Raw genomic sequence first — 13080 nt, forward strand, 5'->3', positions numbered from 1 at the left:
CCGAGTTTAAAAGGCATCACATACTTATTTCGCGTTTTACAAGCTTTATGAGTAACCGTTGTGGGGGAGGTACATGAAGGAGTAGAGTGGATATATTCCATCTTCACGTAAGCTCTTGTGTTACTAAAAATATTGGGATGTGTAAAATTATAAGACTAATTTCATATATTATAAGAGTTATATAGTCTGTTCCAGAACCTTCAAAAATCTACTAGCTTTGCAATGTTCTTCGATATTATAAAGAGAAAATCGGTTATCGTAGTAAAAACTTTTAGATTCTTGCAGTTCTGGAACAGGCCAATAATTATTGAAAATTTAGACCTCTTTGTGGGAAGGTACTTAATGGATTTGGCCGATATCTATTACTCATTGGGATCTGCGAAATTTGAACAAAATTGAATAATCCTTTCTCCCTCAATGAGGTAAATTATTTTCTTTGAAAATTTTAATCTTTTATGGGGGAGGTACCAGAAGTAGAGACCGATGTTTCCCATTTATGAAATTGATCTAAGTTTGACAATAATATTACGATGTATCAAATTTGGACCAAATCGGATATTTTCTTCGAGAGTTATCGTGCGCACCAGTCAGCAAGACAGACAGACAGACGGACGGACGGAAATACGAGATCGACTCCAAATGTCCTGAAACGGATATTTTCCTAACAAAATGAGGTAGGCTTATAAAACTCAGATATATTTTAGGTCCGTAGAACGTCTGGTATTGAAAATGGGCTATATAGGTCCACGGGTTGGTATAGCGCCCCATATAACTGCTTCGGCAGATTTAAGGTCATTTAGTAATTTTGATCACAATTTTGTTGTTGACCTCATATAACTGTACCTTCGGTATTTTAATGACTTATTTCACACTTTTCAGCTATAACACATTGTCTATTCAGGTCCACATCTACGTATAGCGGCCATATGACGGAACCTCCCAATATTCGGGTTTTTTAAGGATTTTAGCTACACTTTTTCATAGAATTATCTCAAACTGGCAGATAATTGGCTTTAGAGGTTCATTTTCTTACAGTATTAATATTTTGACCCGACCAGAATTAAAGATATTTTTGCTTAATATAAATTATTTTTATTGAAAAATTTTGTCCTTTATGAGGGAAGATCAATATTGTCCATTTTTGCACCACGCCTAAATGTGATACAAATATTGCAATATGATATTTGCAAGATTTGTGATTTTTTTTAAATTTCGTTCATTGGGTTCATTTTTCAGCATGCTTCATGTATTTTGATATAATGATAGAACCCGCACTACCATATCGGTTCACGAAGATATAAGACTTAAAAATCTACCCAATGATTTTTGGTATTTAGAAGATATTTTGTGAAAATGTTAAACCAAATAAGCTATGATTTAACATATTGAGCTTTTAGTCTAATTCCTGCCAAAATAGTCCAAGTACGTCTACTTTTTGATATAGCCACCATGTAAGGATATACCCTTTAAAAGCTGCTGCCTTAACGCTGTTTTTACTCCTTTTATTTATATGTATGCTGGAGATTTTCATTTTCACGTGAATGAAAAATTAGGGAAGTGTAAAGGTTAAATAACTGTTATTTTAGCTAGCGTTTTCGCTTGGTGTAATATTTTAAAAATAAACAGAATTTTAACCCGTCTTTTGGCTACGTTTTTATTGAGTAACTTTTTCCCATTAGTAAATTCCTCAAATAATATTACATAAGGTCTATTTATTAACGTCTATATATTGGAAACATTTTCGATACTCACAACCTTTGGCAAAATTGTAGCCAAGGACTGGCAGAAGAGAATCTTAAACAACACCATTGCGACTAAACACCATAATACGCGTGAAATCCGACTTGTTTTTGTCACGGTCCAGTTTCTTCCAATAGACATGTGCGTACGATTTTGAATAAAAATGTATTCATTTTACAATTTAATTCTTCAATAAATTTGCAAAATACAAACAAAAAACCAAGAACCTTTTTTTATAGAACCAGTATTGGGCGACGTGAACCTGAACACATTTTTAAACAGCATTCAACACAATAAAATATATGAGGCCAGAATTTTCAATAATTAGCTAATAAAACGTCCGAAACACACAAACTCAAATATCACATGACATGAATTCCGTAGAATCTTGTTTTTTTTTTTTTTTTTTTTTGTGACAAACGAATTATTTAGAAGAAAATTGTGGCATGGAAGTGAGTAGAATTTCGGTGTTTCTTATTTTTTTTGTAATTAATATATAAAAAAACAAATTTTGAATGAATAAAACGAATGACCCATACCTGTGGACAATGTGCCTTCGGATAGCGCATGCATATGCACTTAAAAAAATGCTAATTAATAAATGTGTATATCTTTGGGACAGCTTATTTAAAATAAATTACTTTATTTATTACACCCCAAGTGTTGTTATTTGTTTATTTAACCTTTATGGGTTCAAAGACAACAAATTAGCCAAAATAATTGCCAATTTTTTTTTCGTACACGTACCTACATTTTTCTGGGGGTTAGACTTGAACTTAATGAACATTTGCATTTTCATAGTCTTTACCAGGTTGTGTGCGTTTTTTTTTTTTTTTTTTGTTTTTTCTTTATATAATTGCAATTATTTTAATTTTTTGGCAAACCACAGGGTGATTCACTAGTCAACCACATGGGGTTTTTTTCCACCAAAAACAAAGGTCAATAGTATTTGGCAAACCATTACCGAAACTACTAGCATTTGATTTGGTTATAAAATTTAAGTCATGGTCAAAATGGAAATAAGAAGAATAATTAATTTCAACGAATTTTTTTGTAGGTGATTTAAAACAACCACAATGAAGAGTTTAACGAAAAGGAAATGTTTTTCTATGGTACTCTTCGGATTTCCAGAGAAATTAAAAATCCCAGGAATTAGAATTATTGTATTTTTTGTTGAAATATGTCATCATCATCTCTTTTTCTATATCTATAAAAGAGAAAAATGTTTGGACGTTTGATTGTTTGTTTGTAATTTATAGACTCAAAAACTGCTAAACAGGCTAATAATAATATATAGATATAACATCAGAATCGGCGGTACCTCCAGAAAATGTTGTTTTTGAATGCACATATCGGTTATAGACACGGTCTCCAAATTTAGAATGTGTACCTGAAATCAGTACGAAAATAAATTTGCCAAATGATATTAAAATCGGTTCAGATTTGGATATAGCTCGTATATATTTTTTCGGCCGGTGTCACATATTTGATGTAACAAACACTGTATGTTTGCCCAACTCCAATGAAATTCGGAATGAGTGACGAAATTTCGTACAAAAATAAATTTACCAAATTATATTGAAATCGGTTCAGATTTCGATATAGCTCCCATATATATTTTCGATCGATTTCGTTTATTTGCTGAACCAAAAACGATGTGTATATTCGATTCCAATAAAATTTTAAATGTGTGACGGAATCTGATCAGAAAATAATTTTGCTAAATTATATTGAAATCGGTTCAGATTTGGATATAGCCTCACATATTATATTTTCGTCCGATCTGAAATATTTAATCAAACAAACACTGTATGTTTGTCCGATTCCAATGGAATTCGGAATAAGTAAAAAAAATTGGTACAAAAATAAATTTGCGAAATTATATGGAAATCGGTTGAGGTTTCATATAACTGTCATATATATATTCGGCCGATTTCGTATATTTGATTCACCAAACACGCTATAATTTTTATGAAATTTGGAATGTGTAACGAAATTTGGTACCAAAATAAATTTGTAATGCATGGCGGAATTTGGTCTAAAAATAGATTTTGTCAAATTATATTGAAATCCATCCTGATTTACTAATGGTCAGCTGAAACTGTTCACGCGTTGGGAGACCTTCCGATTTCTTTGTTTACGCTCCTGAAGGAAAAACAAATAAAACAAAAGTAAGTAAAAAGAGCTAAAAAGCAGTTAAGTTCGTTCGGGTCAAACTTTAATTATCCTCCACCATTTGGAAGGAACTGTAAAATAAAAAAAAAGAAAAATGAGACACCTAATATGGGGGCTATACGAAGACGTGGTCATTCATAATTAATTATTTGTCAAATACGAACTTTGATTAAAATCGCCAAAAATACCGAATATCGGGAGGTACCGTTATATGGCGGCTATACGAAAACGTGGGCTTGCATAGACAATTTTATGTCGTAGACTGTAGTACCCACAAAGAACTTCAAATACAAAATTTTAAACAATTCTGGTAAAATTTTCGCTAAAATCATCAAAATACCGAATATCGAGAGGTATCGTTATATGAGGGCTATACGAAAACCTGGACCTGCGTAGACAATTTTCAATCATTGACTGTAGTACCCATTACCAACTTCAAATACGAAATTTGAAATAATTTCGGTCGCTAAAATCATAACAAAAAACCAAATATAGGGAGGTACCGATACATGGGGGCTATACGAAGACGTGAATCTGCATAGACAATTTTCTGTCGTAGACCGTAGTAACCATTGCGAACTTTTAATACGAAATTTGAAATAATTCCTCTGAATTTTTTCGCTAAAACCATCAAAAACCGAATATAGCGAGGTACCGATGTATAGGGGCTATACGAAGACCTGGACATGGGCATGGATAATTTGCTGTCATAGTCTATAGTACCCATTAAGAACTTCAAATACAAAATTTTAAACAATTCTGGTAAAATTTTCGCTAAAATCATCAAAATACCGAATATCGAGAGGTATCGTTATATGAGGGCTATACGAAAACCTGGACCTGCGTAGACAATTTTCAATCATTGACTGTAGTACCCATTACCAACTTCAAATACGAAATTTGAAATAATTTCGGTCGCTAAAATCATAACAAAAAACCAAATATAGGGAGGTACCGATACATGGGGGCTATACGAAGACGTGAATCTGCATAGACAATTTTCTGTCGTAGACCGTAGTAACCATTGCGAACTTTTAATACGAAATTTGAAATAATTCCTCTGAATTTTTTCGCTAAAACCATCAAAAACCGAATATAGCGAGGTACCGATGTATAGGGGCTATACGAAGACCTGGACATGGGCATGGATAATTTGCTGTCATAGTCTATAGTACCCATTAAGAACTTCAAATACAAAATTTAAAACAATTCCGGTGAATAATGTCGCTAAAATCGTAAAAAACTAGTATAGGGAGGTACCGATGTATGGGGGCTATACGAAGATGTGGATCTGTATAGGCAATTTTCTGTCATAGACTGTAGTACCCATTACGAACTTCAAATACAACATTTAAAACAATTCCGGTGAGTAATGTCGCTGAAATCATAAAAAACGAGTATAGGGACGTAGGTAGGTATACGAAGACCTGGACCTGCATACATTGCTTGTCATTGGCTGTAGTACCCATTAGGATTAGGGTTCCCATGAAACAATTCTGGTGAATAATATGTCTAAAATCATAAAAATACCGAATATCGTGGTACCGTTATACGGGGGCTACACGATATCGTTGGCCGATATAGCCCATCTTCGAGCTTGACCTGCCTGCAGAAAAAAGACTGATCTATGCAAAATGTTAGCTTCCTATTTTAATTCGTTCTGACTCTAACGCGATTATAACACACGGACGGACAGGGCTAAATCGTCTTAGAATTTTACGCTGAACAAGAGTATATATTCTTTGTTAGGTCTAAAATCATTATTTCGATGAGTTACAAACGTAATGACGAACTTAATATACCCTCCATACCATATATGCTGAAGGGTATAAAGATAGAAAGTCATAAGTAAGTCTTTCAATAATATAATTAATTTTTCCTTCCACAGCGGGAACTTCTTTGGAGTCGTCAGAAAGGGGCAATATACATATCTTATAGTTCCTTATGTCCTACTTTCCCCTCTGCTTAACTACTCTCGCATGATTTTGTCTTTCATGAGAATTGCTTTTATTATTCGAATAGAATTTCAAACAAAAGACTTAAGACACACACATCTTCAAAATATAATTCTGGCAACTAGTTAATTTTATGTCCTATTTTGCCCCAGGATTCGTATATTTCATAAACTATTCATTTGTAAAAGTTTCATACAAAACAAAAGACTTAGGACACAAACGTCGAACTATAGAATATAAGAAATATTTATTAAAGAAAATTCTGGTTAGAACCAGTTTAAAATATGATCATATAAACTTCCGATGACTTTAAAATATGCATATAAATATTTATATAAGAATCATATTAATATTTTGCATAACGTTTTTATTTTCGATAATGGCAATCGGAAACGAAAACAATGTTTAGATAAAAGTCGATGCTTTTTAACTGAATAACATTTTTGTACTGGGTTCTTTGTTTATAATGGTAGATAGATCAGTTCTAAGTAGTAGACACTTGTATAACTTCTAAAATGATGAGGTATTTAATATACATCTACAATATTTTAAAAAATTGAGCAAAATAATATTATGCAACACAGTAGTTAATTTTGTGAAATTTATGATCTCAAATTATCTATTGAAAAAATATCAAGTCCATGCACTGTCTGAAAATGTATTTGAGTTAGATTTCTTTCTTCGCCTGAGACCCAAAAACCGTGCCAATGATCCACAGGTATATTAAAATAACGTTGTTAGGCATTGTATCTCTTTGGGTGAAATCCGTTACGAAACACTTCAGGTCGATTCATAATTCCAACTAAATCGTCAGACTATTTTTTGTAGGGCTTTGTTAAAGCTCATGTCTATAACGACGAGCCCACTTCAAAGAATGCATTGAAAAACAACATAAAAAAATTTTTGTGATATACTGGCTGAAATTTTGGGAACGGTATGCCTAAATTGGACTAAGCGGATAGACCATTTGAGGCGGTGTCAACATTTGCCTTAAATAATCTTTAAACATTACATAATGCAAAATGAGATACAAATTCCACTGACACTTAACTTCTGCAAATCTGGAATGAGGTTAAGTGTTGGACATATGTACCAAAGTGTTTTTAGGAAATTCGGACTTAAAGTGTACGAAAAGTACTAAAAGCTAGAGATTTGGTACAATGATGTTTTTTAAAGGGATAACGCTAAAATTGTTAAATGTAAAAAGAATTTAATTTTAGAAAATGATATAAAAAACCAGTTAAAAAATATCTCTCGCTTTAGCCGACAGATATATACCCTCATGGAATTGGATATTCATTTCGCGTTTGATTATCTTCATGGATATTAAAAATTTCGACCCTCTGTGGGGGAGGTACCAGAAGGAGTAGACCGATATATACCATATTCACACCAGACCTTGGGCTAATAAAAATATTGTGGTATGTCTAAATTGAAAAGAACTGGATACTTTTTTTCGGATTTTATGATCGTTTTTATTATTCAAAACTTTCACCCTTTGTTGTGCGTCGATGGAAATATTCAGATGTGCCAAGTCTAAATGGAATCGGATGGTAATTTCGCGTTTTATGAACTTAATGGATATTCAAAATTTCGACCTTTTGTGGGGGAGGTACCAGAAGTAGCGGACCGATGTATTCCATCTTAACACCAGATCTTAAGTTTATAAATATATTGGGATGTATGACATTTTAAGACAATCGGATTCTTACATACAGTTATAATTATTCAAAATGTTTACCCTTTGTGGGGGAGGTACTTGATGGAGTGGACCGATATTATCCATTTTTTGCACCTAACCTAGAACTGACGCAAATATTAGGATTTGCAAGGTAAGAGCATAATCGGATTATCGCTTCCCTTTCTGTGAAGAAAATATAATGTTTTTATTTTTATTTTTTTATTTATTTATTTTTTTGGAGGTACCAGACCTTGAGTTAATAAAATTATTGGGATGTGTGAAATCTGAAGACAGTCGGACTCTTACATTAAATTTTATAAGAGTTGTAATTATTCAAAATTTTGACATTTGTGGGGAGGGTACTTGATGGAGTGGATCGATATTATTCATTTTCGCACCTAACGTAGAAAATATTAGAATTCGCAAAGTTGGAGCAAAATCGGATTATCCTTTCTCTTTCTGTCTAAAAAAATTTTTTTTTATAAGAAAATTTTGACATTTTGTGTGGGAGGTACCTGAAAGAGTGGACCGATATTGCCCATCTCCGAACTCGATCTAAGCTTGACAACTAATATTACGATGTACCAAGTTTGGATCAAATCGGATACTCCCTTCGAGAGTTATCGTGCGCAGCGGCCACCCAGACAGACAGACGGACGGACATCGATTCCAAAAGACCTGAAACGGATTTGGTCCAAGGAGACCTGGTGTCTAAAACCCTTATTTCGATGAGGCACGTTTTGGCCATATCAAATGATATATACCCTCTGTAGCCATATGGCTGAGGGTATAAGAAGTAAAATAACTGTAAGTTCGGCCGGGCCGAACTTTGAATACCCTCCACCATTTGGAATGAATTTGGCTATTCTCAAAAACAATAAAATCCATTAAAAATTCTGTTAAAATCTTAAAAATACCGAATGTAGCAGTTATATTAGGGTCTATACGACGTCATGGACCTGCATAGGTACTTTTGTCATAAGCCTTTACAATATTTAAATGCGAAACTTAAAAAAATAATCGGTGAATAATGTAGCTAAAGTCAACAAAGTACCGAATATCAGGAGGTACCGTTGTATGAGGGCTATACGAAGACGTGGACCTGCACAGACAATTTTCTGTCATAGGCTGTAGTATCCATTACGAACTTCAAATACCAAATTTGAAACAATTCCGAATGAATAATGTCGCTAAAATTATCAAATCTCCGAATATCGGGAGGTACCGTTATATGGGGGCTATACCAAAACGTGGACCTGTACAGACAATCTCCTGTCATAGGCTGTAGCATCCATTACGAACTTCAAATACCAAATTCGAAACAATTCCGGTGAAAAATGTAGCTAAAATTATCAAATCACCGAATATTGGGAGGTACCGTTATATGGGGGATGGACAGACGGATAGGCGGACGGACATCGCTAAATCGACATAGAATTTTATGCTGACCAAGAATATATATACTTTGTGGATTCAAAAATTTATATTTCGAGGTGCTACAAACGAAATGACAAACTTAATATACCCTCCATACTATGGTGAAGGGTATAAAAATATGTCGTACATGTAAATATTCAACTTCATAATTTGTTTATTTCTATAAAAACTGCTCTACAGAGTATAATATAATATATTTCTCTATATTTCTGCAATATTATTTTGAATATTTTCAGATAAAATTTTCTATATTTAAGTTCCACTTAGTATCAGAATATTTGCCTTTGAATTTAATTAAAATATATTAAATACAAAAAAATTGATTTTTATATATTTATTTATAATAATATAATTTCATATTATTTTAATATTTTTAAACTATTGCATATATTTTTAATAATATGGGCATTTTAATTTTGCTTTAAATTTTATATTTTTTATTTTATTTCTAAAACAGGTTGACATTTTTTTTAATTAAAAAAATATTTTTCCTATTTTTTAATCATTATATTTAATGCTGTAAAATATATTTTCACTCACCATAATATTAATCCAATTAAAAAGCTCTGTTTCTCCATCTTCGTTTTGTATATTCTTAATCCTTAGCAAGGATATGACTGGGTTGAGAGGGGGTGGTGGTTGAATAAATTAAATAATAAAATAGAAAATTTGACTGGTTTGTTTCGTTTTCTTTTTCAAATAGTCGATTTTGTTATTTGAATAATTATATGTTTTTTTTTTGTTTGTTTGTTTAATATGTAGTCGTTTTGTTTTTGTATAAACGGTTTTTTATTTGATTTTGGCACTAAAACTTTGCTATAATAAATTTTTCAAAACAGGAAACACTTGTTTGTATTTTCGAGTAATTTTTTTTTTCTTTCTTTTTTTTTCTTCTTTTTTTCTGTTTGAAACACTTTGGTTAGTGTGGCGAGTTGCAGTTGAGGAAAAGTGGTTGGGAAATTTTTTTTTTGGTTTTTCTTCTTTTTGTTATTTCTTTTTTGTTTTCTCCTTCTCCTTCTTCTATTTCGATTTCTTCTCTTTCGTTAGAGATAGAAGAAATTCGTTTTGCCAAAAAGATAATAACCGATTAATAATTTGTTATCTTTGTTGCTTTTGCCGTTTAGCATAACGTTGTTGTTGTTGCTTATACATGGACAGGATAATTGGTGACCAGAATTGAAAAAAAAATGTTTCGCAAGGACACAAGGCACACACACGCACGCACACTCACAAAACTACACGTTTCAACGAACACTGCCAGCGAGTTATTTGAATTCGATTTCGTTACGCGTTATTGGCTGTCTTCGAAATGAAATGGAAAAAAATGTTAAGGCTTTCTGCTGCTGTCAGACCAAAAAAATAACAAAAAAAACGTTTCTCCACTGTTCCTTTGTTAAGGCTTAATTTTTGTTTAAGGAAATATACCGCGCACGCGTGCTTACTGCAGCAAGCGCTAAAACAATCTGTAAGCTTAACGAAAGTTAAGCGAGCGCAAAAGTGCAAAGTTGATGACAACACAACAAGCGAGCGTCTGATATGAGCAGCAATTCAACGCTGGCGTTGAAGGCAGCAACAGGCCAGTGTTTGCTTGGCGGTGGTTGTGGTGGTGCTGGTGATGGTGTTAAAGGCGTCAGCGTCGAAGATGTTGTCCAACAACGGCTGCGACGGCGAGCGACTACTCCTGCTGCCTCTGTCTCTGCCTCAGCTGCGCTGTGCCTGGTATTTCTGTTCAACAAGTTTTGTTAGATTTCAATTTCGTTTTCGTTCGTCGTTGGTTTTTTTGTTTTCGAAGAAACAGACGTACACGTAACGCGATATCTCCATCTACACCACCTAATCGTAGCACCTAACCGTATATGTAGAAGCGGCACGCCACATACACGCAGACGGACACGTTCCAAAAAATCTTCGCCGGAGGGGGCAACTGCTTACGAAACTTTTTGTTTTATTCAAAGCGGTCAGACAATCGATTCATCCATCCATCGGCCGATTGAACGATTGAAAAAGAAAATGTGTTAACAGAGGGGTGGATTGGTGAAGAGGGCTCGCGGTTGGATTTCGAATATTATCCAAAATGCAGACAAAAAAAAATACTAACAACAACAACTACGACGAGAAAAAGCGTTCTTCAATCGATTATTGTTATTATTACTTGAACGTTGTTCGCTGGCTCAGTACAAATTTAAATCTGTAAAGCCAAGAGTGTCTGCTGGTTGTTTTTAACAAACTCTGTCAATGGTTGGAATGACTCTCAAACGAAACCAAACAGGTAGTCAGCCAGCCAGCCTAGCCAAAGTAAAATGCAGCTACAGCAGCCCAATTATTCAGCCAGTCTCTAGCTCTTTGTTGTTATTGTTTTTTGTGTTTTATTTTTTTCTAGATAAAGTCGGTTGTAATAGCGCTCAGGCAACCAGCCAGCCATTCAACCAACCAACCGGTATATGCAGACCTTTGTTTTTGCAGGAAACCCAGAAGTAATTACTCCGACTACCAACAACAACTCTTTCCAGGCCAACAGCAACGAAATTGAAAACTTCCATGCGAGAAAAACGTCAATGAAACAAAAAGCTCTATTTGGCCAAGTTTCTCAAACAGTCGCGAGCTGAGCAAAACAAAATCGTAGCGTATTGCAGCCATGAGAAATTTTAAGACCATGTGCTCAGTATTACAACAATGTTGATATAAAACAAAAACAATAACAAAAACAAAACAAAAAAACAAAGATGCACATTTTTCTGTATCGCAGTCAATGAAATGAGAATAAGGACTGTCCAGGTTTCATTTTTTTTTTGAATTTCCATATATAAATGATAATTTAAAAAAAGGTAAAAAGTATAAGTCGGTTTTGCCGAAAGATGTATAGCCTCAGCCAATGTTCAAATATTTAAATATATTTTGACTTCTGTTATGATTATTTATATTGTTGACCCTCTATGGAGTAGGTTCGGAAGAAATGGGCAAATACTGTCCATTTCGCAACAGACCCAAATAAATGTGATATAAATATTGCGAAGTGCCAGGTTTGGACTATATTGATTACTTCCTTCACTTTATATGATATACGAGATCATTTTTAGAAAATGTTGTAATGTGCATGAGGTGACAGATATAGTCGGCCGAAGCATTCAATTTTTCAAAAAGAACATTTATATCCAATTTTACGTGAAATCGTAATTTCATAAAAGTACCAAAAGAAATGGTCCGATCTCTACCATCTTTGTAACAGATTTTCTGTTGATGGAAATATTGAGATGTGACAAGTTTGAATGGAATCGGATGTCAATTTCACGTTTAATTGGCTTCATGGGTATTCAAAATTTTAACCCTTTGTGGGGGAGGTACCAGAGAGAGTGGACCGATATAACCCATAACAGAGGATCTTGTGTTAGTAGAAATAATGGGATGTATGATATATGAAGAGAACCGGATGGTTACTTCGGATTTTCTAATCGGTTTGGTTATTCAAAATTTGTACCCTTTATGGGGGAGGTACGAGAAGAAATGGTTCGATCTCTACAATCTTTTTAACAGATCTTGTGCTGATAGAATTATTAAGATGTGCCAAGTGTGGATGGAATCGGATGTTAATTTTGCGTTTTATGAGCTTCATGGATATTGAAAATTTTGACTCTTTTGTGGGAGATGTCCAATGGGTGGACCAATATATTCCATCTTCACATCAGACCTTGGGTTAATAAAACTGTTGTGATAGGTGTAATTTGAAGACAATCGGCCTCTTACATCATATTTTATAAGAGTTATAATTATTCGGGGGAAGTTCTTGATGGAGTGGACCGATATTGTCCATTTTCGAATCTGACGTATCACTGATGTAAATATTAGAATTTGCAAAGTTGGAATAAAATGGGATCATACTTTCTCTTACTGTGCAGTAGAATACTTTTTTTTTTTGAAAATTTCGACTTTTTGTGGGTGTGGTATCAGAAGGAGTGGATCGATTGTCCCCTCTCCAAACTTGATCTAAGTTCCATAATAATATTATGATATACCAACTTTGAACCACTCGTTTCGAAATAATAACTCTTGCACCAGACAGACGGAGATCCAAATGTCCTGAAACAGATTTGGTCC

General features: G+C 33.7%; 1 protein-coding gene across 1 annotated transcript in view; it reads right to left on the minus strand.

Annotated features, from left to right (window-relative positions):
• The window catches only part of LOC101892480 (uncharacterized), a 107945-nt gene extending 96807 nt beyond the window's left edge, over window positions 1-11138 (minus strand). The window contains exon 1 of the mRNA XM_005179676.4: window positions 9529-11138. Coding sequence (XP_005179733.1) covers window positions 9529-9566 — 38 coding nt within the window. The 5' untranslated portion in view covers window positions 9567-11138. The remainder of the gene's footprint in view (window positions 1-9528) is intronic.
• Window positions 11139-13080: the final 1942 nt, after the last annotated feature.

This window comes from Musca domestica, unplaced genomic scaffold, assembly GCF_030504385.1.
Source record: "Musca domestica strain aabys unplaced genomic scaffold, Musca_domestica.polishedcontigs.V.1.1 3, whole genome shotgun sequence".
Lineage (NCBI taxonomy): Eukaryota > Metazoa > Arthropoda > Insecta > Diptera > Muscidae > Musca > Musca domestica.